This window comes from Cherax quadricarinatus, chromosome 5, assembly GCF_038502225.1.
Source record: "Cherax quadricarinatus isolate ZL_2023a chromosome 5, ASM3850222v1, whole genome shotgun sequence".
NCBI lineage: Eukaryota > Metazoa > Arthropoda > Malacostraca > Decapoda > Parastacidae > Cherax > Cherax quadricarinatus.
In genome coordinates this window covers 21,675,434-21,696,788 of record NC_091296.1, presented here as the reverse complement: position 1 = coordinate 21,696,788, position 21,355 = coordinate 21,675,434, and the positions used below count along the sequence as shown (strand labels likewise).

General features: G+C 38.2%; 1 protein-coding gene across 3 annotated transcripts in view; it reads right to left on the bottom strand.

Annotated features, from left to right (window-relative positions):
- Window positions 1-21,355, bottom strand: part of shtd (anaphase promoting complex subunit 1) — a 148,066-nt gene that overhangs the window by 89,155 nt on the left and 37,556 nt on the right. For all 3 annotated transcript variants that reach the window (XM_070101086.1, XM_070101096.1, XM_070101090.1), the window contains exons 9-15: window positions 20,843-21,151; window positions 16,502-16,636; window positions 15,410-15,583; window positions 13,781-13,905; window positions 10,515-10,673; window positions 1,616-1,775; window positions 1,007-1,104 (exon numbers count right to left, since the gene is read on the bottom strand). In XM_070101086.1, coding sequence (XP_069957187.1) covers window positions 1,007-1,104; window positions 1,616-1,775; window positions 10,515-10,673; window positions 13,781-13,905; window positions 15,410-15,583; window positions 16,502-16,636; window positions 20,843-21,151 — 1,160 coding nt within the window. The remainder of the gene's footprint in view (window positions 1-1,006; window positions 1,105-1,615; window positions 1,776-10,514; window positions 10,674-13,780; window positions 13,906-15,409; window positions 15,584-16,501; window positions 16,637-20,842; window positions 21,152-21,355) is intronic.

The window sequence follows — 21,355 nt, the reverse complement described above, 5'->3', positions numbered from 1 at the left end:
TTTACACTTGTAATTTTTAAATAAGAAATATTTACACTTACTGTACCTTGGAGATGCTGGCATGGGTTTAGGGTGGTGGAAGAAGGCAGGGAGGCATATGTTGGTAGTGGCCCTATATACCTCCAACAACATTGGAGGAGTCAGTTTTGTATCTTCCTTTTTCTTTCGCTTAACTTACTTGCTACACTGTTAATGCTACACTTTATTGCTGGCTACATATATTGTAGAATCACTGAATCACATCAGCTTCCTTGATTTGTTCTTTCTTTGCCAGGATAGAAGTGATTGTTGATTTGTTTTTGCTATACATCCTGGGAAGTTCCAGCACCCACACACCACACTCATATTTTTCTATTACTTCCTTCTTAAATTCCATCGTGTTTCTCACTTCTTTTATCAAAGGAACTTTACTAGGAACTTTCTTGTAGCCCATGGTAGCTTATTTCACAGTTGCACTTAATAAAAAACCACGAAAAACAATGGATTTTAAGGAAATGTTTGGATCAATGTGCGGAGTACATGTTCACTCGCTGACAAAGGGAGACTGACTCACGAAAGCCCGGCGTCCCGGCGGGGGAGGGGGGCTAACGCTTCTAATATAGCTGATACACGAGGCAACAGCTGAAATACAGAGCAAAATTTTCGCCGAAAAATAGGCCTAAATACGAATTGGCTGATAAACAAAGTGGCCAAAAAACGAGGTTCCACTATATAATACAGGGTAATATTATGCATTATTAATTAAGAGTAATCTGTGGCTATATGTGGGTTCATAATAGTCATGCAGCTATATGTGGATTCATAATATGTGATGACCCCATTTCTACCAGTAATTCCCTATGTATGACAAATTCATGTGATCAGTGCAGTTCATACCACACAAGTGAAATACTAGTGTATGCACTTCACTTTGGGATTACTACATCAGTCACATAAATCAAGGGACACCTGTATTTTGAAGATACAATACAATATTAGATACAATACAAAATTATAACCACCTCACCTAACAGTAACATTGACTTGGCAGAGTCTTCCAGTATCTACATCAACTGGCATCAGTAACCTTGGCTCAGCAGCCAAAACATACAAGTGCCTCAGTGCCTGGAAAATTCAAAAGTTAATTTGACAACCAAAAAACAAAACAAATAAACAGTATAGTTCTAGACTTTGGATAGGGTGTTTCACAATCATTTGTGTTAATAATGACTGTTCAGTTTCACTTTAAATACTCAAAATGCATAAACTAAAATTTTATAGAACAAGTCATAATATAGTAGAAGCACATCAAAATTCTTCCATTATTTCAATGACAGAATGCCACAGGGTTAAGGCTTCCTAGTGAAGTACCACAAACCAAAAAAAGACCACAGCATGGCTTGAGAGGCACAGACTGCACAAACTGCAGTGACCCTAAACAACGTCACTCAATGTCTCAAGACATGCACTGTACGTAGGCTTGGAGAAGTCATGGTGCTCATCTCTTTCCTCATTCATGAAAACCCACAATACTTCAAAATAGTACATTAATATCAAATTACCATTACTTGGTACATTAGTTGGTAATTTTTATCATTATTTATGATGATACACAAACAGATCAAATTATTGTTACCTGTAAATGATAGCGGTTGTCATTGGAATGAGTTGGAAACTTTGGGAAGCAGGCAATGAGGAGAGCAGCAATAGCCATGTTAGAAGTTCCAAGGGAGAAGCGTCCCCCACCCAAGTACAGGAAGCCTAATGCCATATGGATTGTCAAATGGGAGCCATACCTGAAATATGGCATTAAATAATGATACAGAACCTCTAATTTTCTTTTATCACTTATCATAGCCCACCACTGGTTAATATCACCTTTTTTTTTTTAAGACATTGGCCATTTTCCACAGAGGCAGGGTGACCCAAAAAGAAAGAAAAACCCAAAACGGAAAAAAAAACTTTCATCATCCTTCAACACTTTCACCATCAATCATACATAATCACTGTCTTTGCAGAAGTGCTCAGATATGACAGTTTAGACGTTCCTCCAAACTGCCAATATCCTAAACCCCTCCTTAACCCGTAAACGGTCCAAACGTATATACAGTGGAACCTCAAAAATCGAACTGCTCCCAACACGACCAATTATGTAAGTGTATTTTTGTAAGTGCTTTTATAAGTGTATTTCTGAGGGTCTGAAATGGACTAATCTAATTTACATTATTCCTGATGGGAATAAATTCATTCGGTAAAGGCACTTGTACAGCCTTCTGGACCGAAGAAAGTTCGATATTTGAGGTTCCACTGTATACGTTTTTTCAACATTTGAATGTAAAAAAAGTAGATCTTTTTTTTTTTTTTTTACATTTGAAAATTTGTAAAAAACTTTAATCTACTTCTTTTTTTTTTGTTATATTTGAAAATATGTAAAAAAAATGTAGATCTACTTTTGGAGCACTACACATGTGAACGTAGATCTGCTTGGACCGTTTACGGGTTAAATTCTGAGAATAAAACACTAGGATACCCAGCCATCACAACAGTCAATTACTGGAATGGGATTCCAGAGGTAATTTATGCTACAAACAATGCATACATGAAAAAATACAACAAACTCAATGCTACAAGAAGGGCCACAATGAGTATAACTCTACTCCTATAACAACTAGCTGAAGTAAATAATCACATTAAATCAGCCACTGCACTATTACATACAATTTTTTTTTTCAACAAGTCAGCCGTCTCCCATCCAGGCAGGGTGACCCAAAAAGAAAATCCCCAAAAAGCAAATACTTTCATCATTCAACACTTTCACCTCACTCACACACAATCACTGTCTTTGCAGAGGCACCCAGATACAACAGTTTAGAAGCATATATAAAGATACATAACTATAACATACCCCTCCAAACTGCCAATATCCCAAACCCCAATATCCCAAACCGGTTTCCCTGAATCCCTTCACTAAATATTACCCTGCTCACACCCCAACAGCTCGTCAGGTCCCAAAAACCATTTGTCTCTATTCACTCCTATCTAACACGCTCACACATGCTTGCTGGAAGTCCAAGCCCCTTGCCCACAAAACCTCCTGTACCCCCTCCCTCCAACCTTTTTGAGGATGACCCCTACCCTGCCCTGTTCTCCAAGTCATTCTACTTTGATCCATTCTCTCTAAATCACCAAACCACTTCATCAACCCCTCTTCAGCCCTCTAATACTTTTAGTAACTCCACACCTCCTAATTTCCACACTCTGAACTCTCTACATAATATTTACACCAAACATTGCCCTTAGACAAGACATCTCCACTACCTCCAGCCACCTCCTTGCAACCCAAGCTTCACACCCATATAAGAGTGTTGGCACCACTATACTTTCATACATTCCCTTCTTGGCCTCAATGGATAATGTTTTTTGTCTCCACAGATACCTCAATGCACCACTCACCTTTTTTCCTTCATCAATTCTATGGTTAACCTAATCCTTCATAAATCCATCTGCTGACATGTCAACTCCCAAATATCTGAAAACATTCACCTCTTCAATACTGCTCCTCTCCAATTTGATATCCAATTTTTCTTTATCTAAATCATTTGATACCTTCATCACCTTACTACCGTCCTGCCAGATGACTGTGAAACAAAAACCTGTAACTGTTTTGCATGATGGTAGGATTGCTGGTTTCTTTTTCTGTCTCATAAACACGCTAAGATAACAGGGATATCTTGCTACTCCTACTTACACTTTGGTCACACTTCACAGACACGCACATGCATATATATATATACATACATCTAGGTTTTTCTCCTTTTTCTAAATAGCTCTTGTTCTTTTTTATTTCTTCTATTGTCCATGGGGAAGTGGAAAAGAATCTTTCCTCCGTAAGCCATGCGTGTCGTATGAGGCGACTAAAATGCCGGGAGCAATGGGCTAGTAACCCCTTCTCCTGTATACAATTACTAAAAAAGAGAAGAAGAAAAACTTTATAAAACTGGGTTGCTTAAATGTGCGTGGATGTAGTGCGGATGACAAGAAACAGATGATTGCTGATGTTATGAATGAAAAGAAGTTGGATGTCCTGGCCCTAAGCGAAACAAAGCTGAAGGGGGTAGGAGAGTTTCAGTGGGGGGAAATAAATGGGATTAAATCTGGAGTATCTGAGAGAGTTAGAGCAAAGGAAGGGGTAGCAGTAATGTTAAATGATCAGTTATGGAAGGAGAAAAGAGAATATGAATGTGTAAATTCAAGAATTATGTAGATTAAAGTAAAGGTTGGATGCGAGAAGTGGGTCATAATAAGCGTGTATGCACCTGGAGAAGAGAGGAATGCAGAGGAGAGAGAGAGATTTTGGGAGATGTTAAGTGAATGTATAGGAGCCTTTGAACCAAGTGAGAGAGTAATTGTGGTAGGGGACTTGAATGCTAAAGTAGGAGAAACTTTTAGAGAGGGTGTGGTAGGTAAGTTTGGGGTGCCAGGTGTAAATGATAATGGGAGCCCTTTGATTGAACTTTGTATAGAAAGGGGTTTAGTTATAGGTAATACATATTTTAAGAAAAAGAGGATAAATAAGTATACACGATATGATGTAGGGCGAAATGACAGTAGTTTGTTGGATTATGTATTGGTAGATAAAAGACTGTTGAGTAGACTTCAGGATGTACATGTTTATAGAGGGGCCACAGATATATCAGATCACTTTCTAGTTGTAGCTACACTGAGAGTAAAAGGTAGATGGGATACAAGGAGAATAGAAGCATCAGGGAAGAGAGAGGTGAAGGTTTATAAACTAAAAGAGGAGGCAGTTAGGGTAAGATATAAACAGCTATTGGAGGATAGATGGGCTAATGAGAGCATAGGCAATGGGGTCGAAGAGGTATGGGGTAGGTTTAAAAATGTAGTGTTAGAGTGTTCAGCAGAAGTTTGTGGTTACAGGAAAGTGGGTGCAGGAGGGAAGAGGAGCGATTGGTGGAATGATGATGTAAAGAGAGTAGTAAGGGAGAAAAAGTTAGCATATGAGAAGTTTTTACAAAGTAGAAGTGATGCAAGGAGGGAAGAGTATATGGAGAAAAAGAGAGAAGTTAAGAGAGTGGTGAAGCAATGTAAAAAGAGAGCAAATGAGAGAGTGGGTGAGATGTTATCAACAAATTTTGTTGAAAATAAGAAAAAGTTTTGGAGTGAGATTAACAAGTTAAGAAAGCCTAGAGAACAAATGGATTTGTCAGTTAAAAATAGGAGAGGAGAGTTATTAAATGGAGAGTTAGAGGTATTGGGAAGATGGAAGGAATATTTTGAGGAATTGTTAAATGTTGATGAAGATAGGGAAGCTGTGATTTCGTGTATAGGGCAAGGAGGAATAACATCTTGTAGGAGTGAGGAAGAGCCAGTTGTGAGTGTGGGGGAAGTTCGTGAGGCAGTAGGTAAAATGAAAGGGGGTAAGGCAGCCGGGATTGATGGGATAAAGATAGAAATGTTAAAAGCAGGTGGGGATATAGTTTTGGAGTGGTTGGTGCAATTATTTAATAAATGTATGGAAGAGGGTAAGGTACCTAGGGATTGGCAGAGAGCATGCATAGTTCCTTTGTATAAAGGCAAAGGGGATAAAAGAGAGTGCAAAAATTATAGGGGGATAAGTCTGTTGAGTGTACCTGGTAAAGTGTATGGTAGAGTTATAATTGAAAGAATTAAGAGTAAGACGGAGAATAGGATAGCAGATGAACAAGGAGGCTTTAGGAAAGGTAGGGGGTGTGTGGACCAGGTGTTTACAGTGAAACATATAAGTGAACAGTATTTAGATAAGGCTAAAGAGGTCTTTGTGGCATTTATGGATTTGGAAAAGGCGTATGACAGGGTGGATAGGGGGGCAATGTGGCAGATGTTGCAAGTGTATGGTGTAGGAGGTAGGTTACTGAAAGCAGTGAAGAGTTTTTACGAGGATAGTGAGGCTCAAGTTAGAGTATGTAGGAAAGAGGGAAATTTTTTCCCAGTAAAAGTAGGCCTTAGACAAGGATGTGTGATGTCACCGTGGTTGTTTAATATATTTATAGATGGGGTTGTAAGAGAAGTAAATGCGAGGGTCTTGGCAAGAGGCGTGGAGTTAAAAGATAAAGAATCACACACAAAGTGGGAGTTGTCACAGCTGCTCTTTGCTGATGACACTGTGCTCTTGGGAGATTCTGAAGAGAAGTTGCAGAGATTGGTGGATGAATTTGGTAGGGTGTGCAAAAGAAGAAAATTAAAGGTGAATACAGGAAAGAGTAAGGTTATGAGGATAACAAAAAGATTAGGTGATGAAAGATTGAATATCAGATTGGAGGGAGAGAGTATGGAGGAGGTGAACGTATTCAGATATTTGGGAGTGGACGTGTCAGCGGATGGGTCTATGAAAGATGAGGTGAATCATAGAATTGATGAGGGAAAAAGAGTGAGTGGTGCACTTAGGAGTCTGTGGAGACAAAGAACTTTGTCCTTGGAGGCAAAGAGGGGAATGTATGAGAGTATAGTTTTACCAACGCTCTTATATGGGTGTGAAGCGTGGGTGATGAATGTTGCAGCGAGGAGAAGGCTGGAGGCAGTGGAGATGTCATGTCTGAGGCTTATCTATGTTCACTTTCAACTTTCTACCTTTACACACCCTCCCAATCTTATCCACTAACCTTTGCAACATTTCTTTAGAATCTCCCATAAGCACAGTATCATCAGCAAAAAGCAAATGTGTCAACTCCCATTTTGTATTTGATTCCCCATAATCTAATCCCACCCCTCTCCCCAACACCGTAGCATTTACTTCTTTTACAACCCCATCTATAAATATATTAAACAACCATGGTGACATTATATACCCCTGTCTAAGACCTACTTTTACCGGGAAGTAATCTCCCTCTCATTTACACGCCCTAATCTGAGCCACACTATCCTCATAAAAACTCTTTACAGCATTTAGTAACTTGCTACCTATTCCATATACTTGCAATACCTGCCACATTGCTCCCCTATCCACTCTATCTTATGCCTTTTCTAAATCCATAAATGCAATGAAAACTTCTCTACCTTTATCTAAATACTGTTCACATATATGCTTCAATGTAAACACTTGATCTACACATCTCCTACCCATTCTAAAGCCTCCTTGCATATCTGCAATCCTACTCTCTGTCTTACCTCTAATTCTTTCAATAATAACCCTACCATACACTTTTCCTAGTACACTCAGTAAACTTTTTTTTTTCAACAAATCAGCCGTATCCCACCAAGGCAGGGTGGCCCATGAAGAAAAACAAAAGTTTCTCTTTTTAAATTTAGTAATTTATACAGGAGAAGGGGTTACTAGCCCCTTGCTCCTGGCATTTTAGCCGCCTCTTACAACACGCATGGCTTACTGAGGAAGAATTCTGTTCCACTTCCCCATGGAGATAAGAGGAAATAAACAAGAACAAGAACTAGAAAGAAAATAGCAGAAAACCCAGAGGGGTGTGTATGCTTGTACATGTACGTGTAGTGGAAATAGAAGTAGCAAGACATACCTGAAATCTTGCACGTTTATGAGACAGACAAAAGACACCAGCAATCCTATCATCATGTAAAACAATTACAGGCTTTCGTTTTACACTCACTTGGCAGGACAGTAGTACCTCCCTGGGTGGTTGCTGTTTACCAACCTACTACCTAGGACTCAGTAAACTTTTTTTTTGTTTGTTTTTTTCAACAAACCAGCCATATCCCACCAAGGCTGGGTGGCCCAAAAAGAAAAACAAAAGTTTCTCTTTTTAAATTTAGTAATTTCTACAGGAGAAGGGGTTACTAGGCCCTTGCTTCCGGCATTTTAGTCACCTCTTACAACACGCATGGCTTACGGAGGAAGAATTCTGTTCCACTTCCCCATGGAGAAAAGAGGAAATAAACAAGAACTAGAAAGAAAATAGAAGAAAACTCAGAGGGGTGTGTGTATATATGTGCTTATACATATATGTGTAGTGTGACCTAAGTGTAAGTAGAAGTAGCAAGATGTACCTGAAATCTTGCATGTTTATGAGACAGAAAAAAGACACCAGCAATCCTACCATCATGTAAAACAATTACAGGTTTCCATTTTACACTCACCTGGCAGGATGGTAGTACCTCCCTGGGTGGTTGCTGTTTACCAACCTACTACCTAGGACTCAGTAAACTTCTTTCTTTCTTTCAACACACCGGCCGTATCCCACCGAGGCGGGGTGGCCCAAAAGGAAAAACGAAAGTTTCTCCTTTTACATTTAGTAATATATACAGGAGAAGAGGTTACTAGCCCCTTGCTCCCGGCATTTTAGTCGCCTCTTACAACACGCATGGCTTACGGAGGAAGAATTCTGTTCCACTTCCCCATGGAGATAAGAGGAAATAAACAAGAATAAGAACTAGAAAGAAAATAGAAGAAAACCCAGAGGGGTGTGTATATATGTTCTTGTACATGTATGTGTAGTGTGACCTAAGTGTAAGTAGAAGTAGCAAGACACCTGAAATCTTGCATGTTCATGAGACAGAAAAAAGGACACCAGCAATCCTACCATCATGTAAAACAATTACAGGCTTTCGTTTTACACTCACTTGGCAAGACGGTAGTACCTCCCTGGGCGGTTGCTGTCTAGCAACCTACTACCTAGGACTCAGTAAACTTATTTCCCTATAATTTTTACAATCTCTTTTGTCCCCCTTCCCTTTTTATAAAGGAACTATACATGCTCTCTGCCAATCCCTAGGTACCTTCCCCTCTTTCATACATTTTTTAAACAAAAGTACCAACCACTCCAACACTATATCCCCCTACCCCTGTTTTTAACATTTCTGTCATGATCCCGTCAGTTCCAGCTGCTATACCCCCTTTCATTCTACGTAATGCCTCACGCACCTCCCCCACACTCACATCCTGCTCTTCTTCACTCCTAAAAGATGTTATACCTCCCTGGCCAGTGCATGAAATTGCCACCTCCCTTTCTTCATCGGCATTTAAAAGATCCTCAAAATATTCCTGCCATCTACCCAATACCTCTAGCTCCCCATCTACTAATGCCCCTACTCTGTTTTTAACTGACAAATCCATTTGTTCCCAAGAGTTTCTTAACTTATCTCACTCCATAACTTTTTCTTATTTTCATCAAAATTTCTTGACAGTGCCTCTCCCACTCTATCATCTGCTCTCCTTTTGCACTCTTACCACTCTCTTCACCTTTCTTTTTAATTAATTAATTTTAATTCCTTTTAATGACTGGTAATAAACATACCTCTCATTAACCCTTTCAGGGTTTGTGCCGTAGATCTACGGCTTTACGTTCAGGGTCCAAACCGTAGATCTACGCCATGAGCTCAGCTCACTCTGATAAGCTGTGAGCAGTAAATTTGGGCCTAGATATGAGAGAGTACATCTATGTGGTATGTGTGCACCACATAAAACAACTCCTGGAGCACACAGTGCATAATGAGAGAAAAAAACCGAGACCGTAATTTTCGATTAAAACAGCGACTGCAGTTTTTTTCGTATGTTTTTATAGTTGTATTTGTAATTTCTTGGTCTCATTTGATAGAATGGAAGATATACTACAGAAATAGAAATGATTTTGATTGGTTTAAGTACTGGAAATGGCTTGAAACTGAGCTCAAAGTAGCAGAAATGTTAATTTTTTGCCGATGTTCAAGAGTAAACAAATAATTTCACACGTCTAATACATGACTGCTGGTGGGTCTAATATACATTGACAAATGTGGTGATATTATTTTTACAATTATTACAGTATTGCATAACAGTAAATCTTCTATTTTTTTGGTTTGAATAAAAATTCATTATGTGAATAAAAAATAAAAATGGAATTCATTTGTAAAGCCTGAAAATGTAACTAATGAACAGAGGAAATGTTAGTTTAGTGCCAGGAATGCCTGCATTGTTTATCCTGGACCCTATTTTTAAACTGGAATATTTTGAACTTTGCATTAAATTGGCCAAATTACCAATTTCCAGTCACTTTATTTTGTTGTTGAAACAGTTGACTTGGCGATTTCTTGTGCTCAATCGACAGAATAGAAGTAGTACTAGTGAAATAGCTAAGAATTTGGTTGACTGGAATACTGTAATTGCCCTAAAATGGGAGTCAAAGTCGGCAAAATCGCCGATGCGTAAATATCGCTGACACATCAAAATTCGCGAGAGCATAATTTCGTCAATTTTCCATCAAATTTCGTACTTTTGTTTTATTACCTTCAGAAAAAGATTCTCTATTATTTCATAAGAAAAAATAACAAAATTATTTTTTGAAAATTCTTGGACCCTGGTGTGCACTTTGAAATTTGGCCTCTGGATAATGAAAGGGTTATGTTTACCTCTAATTTTCACACCATTCCAGTTGTTACGCTTATCAATTATATGCACTGTCAATTCAAACTATGTAAATAAAAATTATAATAAATTTAGTATTCTCAAACTTTGTTTTGCCAGTGCTAAACCTTCTTCATCATTTCTTTTCTCATGAAACTGCATTTCCACAACAAGAACAATATTTACATACCCAACTGTGGAATTTGAAGGTCCAACTCTAGATCGTAAATATCGGATGATACGCAGCACATCGAGGTCTCCAGTTCCAGCCATCACCATGGACAAACTCAGCAGAATTACATTAAGACAAGTCTCGATAGTTGATTTCCCAGCCAGTTCTGCAACACTCCTGCAACAAGTTAACTGCATATTGTTAACTATTTAGTTAACTTCACAGGGGATGCCTTGATGCTGGTGAAGAACTCTTATTTCAAGGAATTAGAACTACCCTCCCTTTCCTTGTAACATCCCTGACTACCTCCCATTCCGCAAGTGTGCTTTTGGGAGATTCTGAGAGAAGTTGCAAAGGTTGGTGGATGAATTTGGAAGGGTATAAAAGAGAAGGAAATAGAAAATAAAGATAGGAAAGAGCAAGATGATAAGATTAACACAAAATTTTGGTAATGAAAGATTGAATATCAGAGTAGAAAGAGGAAGAAGGAGGGAAGTAAATGTTCTCAGATATCTGGGAACGGACCACTCAGTGGACAAGCCTATGAAAGATGAGGTGGATCGTAGAACTGATGAAGGGAAAAAGGCAGGTGGTACAATGAGGCATCTGCAGAGAAAAGAAGTTATTAATAGAGGCAAAAAGGAGTGTATCAGTGTATAGTGGTACCAACACTCCTATATGGGCATGAAGTATGGGTTTGAAACATTACAGTGAGGAGCAATATGTGGTTTGATTATTATGCAGAGAATTCATAGTTTGGAGTTATAGATGCGAGGTTACTAAATGTATTATCCAAAAGACTGAGGAGGGGTTGTAACAGCTTGGACATTTAGAGAACATGGAGCAAAATAGACTGACTTAGCGTATAAATCTGTAATGGAGGGAAGGAAGAGTAGGGTTCATCCTAAGAAAGGTTGGTGAGAGGGGGTAAAGGTTTTGTATGTGAGGTGCTTGGATATCAAACAGACGTATGTGAGCATATTAGGAGGGAAGACAAGGGATTTTTATGACCTGACTTGCTACTGGAGTGTGAGGAAGGTAACATTTATGAAGGGATTTAAGGAAACCGGTTAGCTTGACTTGAGTCCTGGAGGTGGGAGGTACAGTCCCTGCACTTTAAAGGAGAGGGATGAATTCTGCAGTTTGGAGGGTCATATGAGTTGTAATGTTTGTGCACCTCTGGTAAGATGGTGGTGGAGTGAGTGATGGTTAAAGTGTTTCTTCTTTTTCAGGTCACCCTACCTTAGTGGGAGATGGCTGGTGTAATAAAATAATAATACTAATTCACTGTTTAATTAACTTGAAGACAATATTTATACAGTTAATGAATAACGATGCATCTGTGACATGAAATCTTTGAATAGGCAATTCTCCTATTGTATAATTAAATAAAATTTCTCGGTCTTTAAGGTGATATTAAACTTCAGTCCATGATTATTTAAAAAGATTACCTTTCACTAGGACTTAAACAAATTTCAAGCTTTAAAAACAATACTGATATGTGGTATATGAGGAAAAACTTATAATGAACATTGTATAATTTTTGTCAAACTGGATTAACACAATGTCAAAGGAAAGTTCTAGATAAATACAGAGGTATGCAAGGCAAGAATCTGCCTTACAGAGGTCTAATGATGAATGTACAGGACTTTTAACTCTTTCAGGGTCCGTGCTGTAGATCTACGGCTTTACGTTGAGGGTCCAAACCGTAGATCAACACCATGAGCTCAGCTCACTCTGATAAGCGGTGAGTGGTAAATTTGGGCCTAGATATGAGAGAATACATCTATGTGGTATGTGTGCACCACATAAAACAAATCCTGCAGCTCACAGTGCATAAGGAGAGAAAAAAAAACTGAGACCGTAATTTTCGATTAAAACAGCGACTTTGCAGTTTTTTCACATGCAGTGTTTTTTTCAAATACACCTACCATCCGACTTACGACCTGCTCGACTTATGACCACTCGACTTATGACCGTGTCTTTTATGACAAATTTCTGGGAAATAAAGAACTATTTGTGTTGTACACAGTGTTTATCCTAAACCTTACAGTATAATACAGTACTAACAGCATAAAAAGTAAAGTAAAACATGAAATACCAAAATAAAACAATAAAATAAAGTCATTACAAAAATGTTTTGTTGATATTCAGTAGTAAAATTCGGCTTACGACCATTTTGACTTACGACCGGTTTCTCGGAACCGAACTCGGTCGTAAGTCGGATGGTAGGTGTACAACTATTTCCGATTTCTTGGTCTCATTTGATAGAATGGAAGATATATTACAAAAATAGAGATCATTGAGATTGGTTTTAGTACTGAAAATGGCTTGAAACTGAGCTCAAAGTAGCAGAAATGTTAAAGTTTTGCCAATGTTCAAGAGTAAACAAATGACCTCACACATCTAATACATGCCAGCTGGTGGGTCTAATATACGTTCACAAATGTGGTGATATTATTTATACAATTATTACAATATTGCATGACAGTAAATCTTCTATTTATTGGTTTGAATAAAAATTCATTATGTGAATTAGAAATCAAAATGGAATTCATTTGTAAAGCCTGAAAAACATAACTAATGAACAGAGGGAATGTTAGTTTTGTGCCAGGAATGCCTGCATTGTTTATTCTGGACCCTATTTTGAAATTAGAATATTTTGAACTTTGCATTAAATTGGCCAAATTACCAATTTCCAATCACTATATTTTGTAGTTGAAACAGTTGACCTGGTGATTTCTTGTGCTCAATCGACAGAACATAAGTAATACTAGTGAAATAGCTACGAATTTAGTTGACTGGAATAATGTAATTGGCCTAAAATGCGGATGAGTGAATATTGCTGACACATCAAAATTCGCGAGAGCACAATTTCGTCAATTTTCCATCAAATTTCGTACTTTTTGTTTTATTACCTTCAGAAAAAGATTCTCTACCATTTCATAAGAAAAAATAACAAAATTATGTTTTGAAAATTCTTGGACCCTGGTGAACACTTTGAAATTTGGCCTCTGAACCCTGAAAGGGTTAAAGAAGAACTCAGAAGGTAGCTGGGCTGAAAAACCAAGGGTTAGAGTAAATATTTTTATTACCTAATGTAAGTATTACTGAGAACAGGCAAATGGAAGCTAAGATAATAGTACACAGAAGTAAATAGAGATATGCAGTACAACAGTACATTGTTAAAGAGGAGCAAGCAACTTTGAAATTCATAGTGACATAACCTGACTGACTTTAAGAGACTTCACATAAAAATATGATCAATATACTTTGTGTCATACCTCTTGGTGAAATTGGTGAACATCCTTGTATACTTCCACAAAATCTGGAAGGCCTCACTGTTACTTGACCCAGCAAACTTCAATCCAATGACCATACAGGCACCAGCTAATATGTTGTAGTAAGCCTAAGAGAAATATAAAATTATCTTAAAGAAAAATAAAATATACTATAACAAATTGTACACTAATCAAATCAAGAAAACAACTCTGATAGAAATGTTACTACCATCCTGCCAAGTGAGTGTAAAATGAAAGCCTGTACTAGTTTTACATGATGGTAGGATTGCTGGTGTCTTTTCTCTGTCTCATAAATATGCAAGATTTCAGGTACGTCTTGCTACTTCTACTTACACTTAGGTCACACTACACATACATATACAAGCATATATATATATACACATCCCTCTGGGGTTTCTTCTATTTTCTTACTACTTCTTGTTCCTGTTTATTTCCTTTTGTCTCCATGGGAAAGTGGAACAGAATTATTCTTCTGTAAGCCATGTGTGGTGTAAGAGGAGACTAAAATGCCAGGAGCAAGGGGCTAGTAACCCCTTCTCCTGTATAAAATACTAAGTTTTAAAGAGGAAAACTTTCATTTTTCTTCATGGGCCACCCTGCCTTGGTGGGATACGGCTGGTTTGTTGAGAGAAGAAGAAGAATGATTATAAATAACTCATGGAACAAGTGGGATTTGAAACCATGGATCACCATGGGCCTACTAATTTCAGGACTGGCCCATCATGGGTTTGAATCCCAACCATTTGGTGAGCCTTACATGGCAGTGAAATGTATGTGATGGAAGTATAGGCACATAAAATGCAGTTTTTTTATTCATATTATCATATACTGTGATGACAATACCATGACAGAAACAATTAACAAATAGCTAACATTCTGAAGAGGAAACTCGATAAGTTTTGATCTGTCCAGGACCATTATCAAGTCACAACCTTGCTCAGCTGTGCATTCATAATGGTCTAATATGGCCTGAAATGTCATCTAGAACTTTTTTTCCAAAGTGTGAGTTATTTGTGAATGAAATGAACAACGTTGCACTCGCTTAGTGCTCTATGTTTGATGCAGCGAAGCATATAGGTGGAATTAGGAGAGTTTGACAGAATTTAAAGGTGCACATATCGTAGACTGTTTTCCTTGTAATTCAGCCTGAGGCTAGGTTTCCTGTCCTCAGGCTGATGAACTAGGCTATTGTTGCCAAAAGCTAACAGCAGACTTTTTCTCATTTTTTATGAAGGCATTTAATTTTTGTACATAAATGTTTAGTGTACGTGATGGATCAATATTTTTTTCAACAAATCAGTTAAGAAGCATGAAATTTTCTTGTACAGTTACCATGTTTTTTGGCTCAGGAAACTGCTATAAGTTGCAAGTAGTTAAATGGGCTAAGTTCCGCTCTGATGCTCTTTGTATTTTTAAGCGCTAGTCAAATTTAAGCTAAGCAGATGTTTATTATGCAGGGGAGTAATATACTTACATGCAGGGTTCTTAAGTGTTACCTTAGTATCTTAAGACAAACTAAAATTGAGAATAGGTAGCAGCTGAAATGTACATAAAATATGTATTTTTATACCCAGTCCTTCCCTGGATATGAAATATGGTTCGCAAACAAACCTGATGCATAGATTCATAGTCTATCCCTGGTGTAGACTGATTACCTCCTCGGTGGACATGAGTGAGAACTGTCAGAGGCACATGACTCTCAATCCATTGAGATGTTGGCATCACAGAATCCCACATGATAAGTCCAAGAGCAACTGTACGAAGCAGCAGAAAATCAGGCCTCACCTGTAACAAAGATTGGTTTTATTTTCTAGTTTAATACACTGAAAGGATTTTGTGAGGTGGAAGTTAAGTTGACATGTATGTGTTGAGAATCATACAGCCTTACATCAAAGGTGATCATAAGTATCCTTACATCAGATGAATTCAATAACATCCTTACAACAGATATGTAAACATCCTTACATCAGATGTATAAAGAAACATCCTTTCAGCAGATGTATAAAGAAGCATCCTTACATCACATATATATAGACACATTCTTATAACATATGTATACAGGAACATACTTACACCATATGTATATAGGTACATCCTTACAAAAAATATGTTCAAAAATATCCAAACATCATATATGTTCAAAACCACTGTAACAAGTGATGTGTTCAAAAATGTCCTTACATCAATTTGTTTGGATACACCCTAACATTATTTTTATAGCAGTAGGCTTCAGAAATAAACATCATTATATAAGATGTATTCAGAAACACTCTTATATCAGATATGTTCAGAAATAAATATATTATAGCTACATCAGATGAATTCACAAATAAACATACTGTAGTTACATCAGACGAATTCAGAAATAAACACCTTTTTTTTTTTTTAACACAATGGCCATCTCCCACCAAGGCAGGGTGATCCAAAAAAGAAAGAAGCACTTTCACCATCATTCACACATAATCACTGTCTTCGCAGAGACACTCAGATATGACAGTTTAGATGACACTCCAAACAGCCAATATCCCAAACCCCTCCTTTAAAGTGGAGGCATTCTATTTCCTTATATCAGATGCATTTAGAAATAAACATCCTTATATCAGATGGGTTCAGAAATAAACATCATTATATCAGATGTAATTAAATAAACATCCTTTTATCAGCTGTGCTTAGAATTAAACATACAAGTCTTAAGTTTTGTACCTGGTCTAATAGATACGGAGTGCTTGGGGCAAGCATCCACTCAGCAATTGCCTTGTTATTACTCTGAAAATATATCATCCCCAACGCTAAGGTGGCTCCTGGAGCAGTTACATCGATGTTGACACAGTCACCCTCCTGTCAAGTGGAAGACAAGATACAAACATTCTCTTGATTCTCTACAGGTATTTCACTAAGTTTAATTCTGGCACTAGTCTCCCCAAAATGCTATGCACATAAATTAGACACTTAATGAACACCTGGATATCTAAATTTTTAAAACTTTTTGCCACCAAGTGGCTTTCATTAACATGAGATTCATCAAAACTAAGGTAATGAACAGCTTTAAGGCTGAGGGAATAATTACATCATCTTCCACTGTTTTCCATATAGTATCTTAGTATTGAAGTGAATAAGCCACTGGCTGATGAAACATCTTCAAAATAATAATACCCAGGTGTCGGGCATGTCTAATTCATCAGTATTGTATATCATTAATGTAGTAATGTTATGCATAACTCTGGCAAAAAAAATTTCATTGATGCACACACAACTATTAACCCAAAATATCTATGCATTGTTTAATCCTTACTGTCCAAATGTAGATCTATGTTCATGTGTGTAATGCTCCGAACATAGATCTGCATTTTATTTTACATGCTTTCAAATGTAAAAAAAAAAATGTCGTTCTACGTTCGGAGCACTACACACGTGAACGTAGATCTACGCTTGGACAGTCTGAGGGTAAAATGATACTATTCTTCTTTCAACAAACCAGCAGTATCCCACCAAGGAAGTGTGACCTAAAAAGAAAAACGAAAGTTTCTCTTTTTAAATTTAGTAATTTATACAGAAAGGGTTACTAGCCCCTTGCTCACAACATTTTAGTCGCCTCTTACGACACGCATGGCTTACAGAGAAAGAATTCTGTTCCACTTACCCATGGAGATAAGAGGAAACAAACAACAACTAGTAAGGAAATACAAAACCCAAAGAGGTGTGTATACATATGCTTGTACATGCATGTGTAGTGTGACCTAAGTGTAAGTAGAGGTAGCAAGACGTATCTGAAATGTTGCACGTTTCTTCTTTCAACAAACTGGCTGTATCCCACCAAAGCAGGGTTTATCTGGAGTTTATCTGGAGAGAGTTCCGGGGGTCAACGCCCCCACGGCCCGGTCTGTGACCAGGCCTCCTTAGGTCAGTGTCCCAGGATGCGACCCACACCAGTCGACTAACACCCAGGTACCCATTTTACTGATGGGGAACATAGACAACAGGTGGAAAGAAACACGTCCAATGTTTCTACTCTGGCTGGGAATCGAACCCAGGCCCTCACCGTGTGAAGCGAGAGCGTTAACCACCAGGCCACCAGAGCCCAAAAAGAAAAACAAAAGTTTCTCTTCTTAACTTTAGTAATATATACAGGAGAAGGGGTTACTAGCCTCTTGCTCCCAACATTTTAGTTGCCTCTTACGACACACATGGCTTATGGAGGAAGAATTCTGTTGCGCTCACCCATGGAGATAAGAGGAAATAAACAAGGATAAGAACTAATAAGAAAAAGAAAAGAAAACCCAGAGGGGTGTGTATACATATGCTTGCACATGCATGTGTAGTGTGACCTAAGTGTAAGTAGAAGTAGCAAGACATACCTGAAACCTTGCATGTCTATGAGATGGAAAAAAGGCACCAGCAATCATACCATCGTATAAAACAATTACAGGTTTCCATTGCACACTCGCTTGGCACTTGGCAGGGCGGTAGTACCTTCCTGGGTGGTTGCCATCTACCAACCTATTACCTAGGACTGTAATTACTATTACCAATAAAAAATACTGGTGATGTACAAAAATAAACCACCTTAGCTGCTTTTTATTACTTAGAGAACTTGCTCCTGCTGTCTGTTCCACTATGCACAAGTGTGGAATAAGCTTATAGATGCACAATGCATGAAAGACATTTGAAAGAAGAAAACCGTGTTAAGATATGACCACAGAAATGGGACTCTTTAAAAAAAAAAAAAAAAAAAAAAAAAAAAAAAAAAAAAAAAAAAAAAAAAAAAAAACATGATACAACACAATCACTGAGTCAAAGAAAGCCCTATATGAAAAAGAAGGGATAGTAAAATGGGAATCAGGTAAACAGATACAGCTGTATGTGGAGCAAATGATTATGTAAATACATGTGAACAATGAGTGGTGTGGAAGACAGTTCAAGAGAGCAAGTGGAATCAGCCATTATACAGCAGAACCCCATATCCAATGATTCGGTATCTGTGGTTTCAGTTATCCACAGTTTACTGTGGCCCAAAAATACCCCTTAATTTCATATAACAATGGCCACAAAAAGTAGAGAAGTTGGCAGCTCTTCAAAACCTAAGAGAAGCCGTGAAATGTTTCCCATCAGTGACTTATATACAGTGGTCCCTCGCTTTTCGTAGTTCTCGGCAATCGTAAATTTCGTCAATCATAGGGGTATTTTCGTATAAACATGGGCTCGTTTTTCATAGGTTGACTCACGAATAGTAGTTCGTCTGGGACGCGTATGCACGGTGTGAGCCAGGGCGGCGTCCCTACCCAGCCAGTCTGGCATTGTTTACCAGTGAGTGAAGGTCCCCTCAAGTGCTCCTACGAAATATTTCATAATATTCCACTCATTTTAGTGCTTGCAATTAACCATGGCTCCAAAGAAAGCTCCTAGTGCCAAGCCTGTGGTAAAGAAGGTGAGAAATATGTACAGTGACAAAGTCTTGGGCCCTTTTCGGTAAGTGTTAAAGAGACGCCAGAAACAGAGCTCTCTCCACAGTTACTTTGCGAGACAGGACTAGAGTGACTCTCAAGGTGGTCCTAGTGGCATTAAGAAACAGAGAAGAGAAGCAACCCCAGAGAAGCAATTGGTACCTGAGGTGTAGCTGGAAGGGGATTCCCCTTCCAAACTGTAAACAATCCAATCTCTCTCCTCCTCCAGTCTCCCATACACTAAGAAGAATCTCCAATAAAGGTAAGTGTTATGCTGTTAATGTTTCATTCATCATTTCCCAATGTACTGTTTATGTACTATATGTATATTTCATGTAAAAAATTTTTTTGTTTTAATACTTCTGGGTGTCAGGAACGGATTAATTGTATTTACATTATTTCTTATGGGGAAAATTGATTCGCAAATCATAAATTTCGTTTATGGTAACGGCTCCAGGAACGGATTAATTATGAAAAACGAGGGACCACTGTATAGGGTTTATTATTATCTGTGGTATTGGTATCCACAGCAGGTCCTTGGAACGTGTCCCCATGGATATGGGGGTCCTACTGTACTACATATATTGAAGATATTAGTGGGCTTGAGCACTGGAAGTGGAAAGTACAGTGTGTACACTCCAAAGGATGGTTGAGAATGTTACAGTTTGGAGTGTCACTTGAATTGTAATGTGTCACTGAACTTCTGGAAGGACAACCAATGTAGAATTGAATGATGATGAGTGTTTCCTTCTTTGGGTCACCCTGCATTACTGGGAAATAACAAATGTGTTTTAAAAAATAAAGATTATTTTTAGCCCCATTAACAAGAACAGGCATCAACTGCAAACTACAAAAATTCTTTTACAACAGAGGTAGATAGTTGTAGGTAGTAGATTGGTAGACAGCGACCGCCCAGGGAGGTACTACCGTCCTGCCAAGTGAGTGTGAAATGAAAACCTGTAACTGTTTTACATGATGGTAGGATTGCTGGTGACCTTTTTCTGCCTCATAAACATGCAAGTTTCAGGTACATCTTACTACTTCTACTTACACGTAGATCACACTAAATATGCATGTACAAGCATATGGGTTTTCTTCTATTTTCTTCCTAGTTCTTCTTGTTTATTTCTGCTTATCTCCATGGGGAAGTGAAACAGAATTCTTCCTCTGTCAACCATGCATGCAGAGACCAAGGGGCTAGCAACCCCTTTTCCTGTATAAATTATTAAATTTAGAAAGAGAAACTTTTGTTTTTCTTTTTGGGCCACCCTGCCTTGGTGAGATACAGCTGGTTTGTTGAAAGAAGAAAGATGTATATAATTAAAACAGGTAAATCCTCACACACTGATGTTAGGAAGTATTTCTTCAGTCATAGAGTAGTTAGGAAGTGGAATAGTCTGGCAAGCGATGTAGTGGAGGCAGGAACTATACATAGTTTTAAGATGAGGTATGATAAAGCTCATGGAGCAGGGGGAGAGAGGACCTAGTAGCGGTTGGTAAAGAGGCGGGGCCAGGAGCTGAGTCTCGACCCCTGCAACCACAATTAGGTGAATTAGGTGAGTACAGTACCAGTACATATGCAGTACTGAATTACAAGACTCACTTTTATCTGATAACTTGGCGACTTATATTTATCTTTGTGGATGCCAAAAAGTGGTTTCTTGTGTCCGCCTTCAATATAGTGATACAGTTCTCCTGCAATATTAAGATCTGTAAAGCCAGCAGCTTCTCCACCTCTCCCAAATAATACTAAGCCAAGAGCAAGTCCAGCAGCCAAAGAATAAGACTCTCGATCATTTGAATTTTCCATTTCTGGGCCTGGTGGGCGACCAATTTCTTGCAGTAGGACTTCTGCCATGTGTCGATGAGCAGTGTCTTGGTAAACTAGTCCCACTCCAATGATAGCTGCAACCTGTGCATGTAAAAAAAAAATCTATGAGAATCTACTTAAGACAAAAATAAATGATAACTTGCACATAAAAGAACAAAAAAGACTAAGAAGAGAAGATTCATTAGTATACGTATATAGTAGAGTACTGTAACTTCAACTGGGTTAGCAAGTAGTCACAATTGTGAATATTAAAATGGTATAAAATACCGTCAGGTTGTTAGGCAA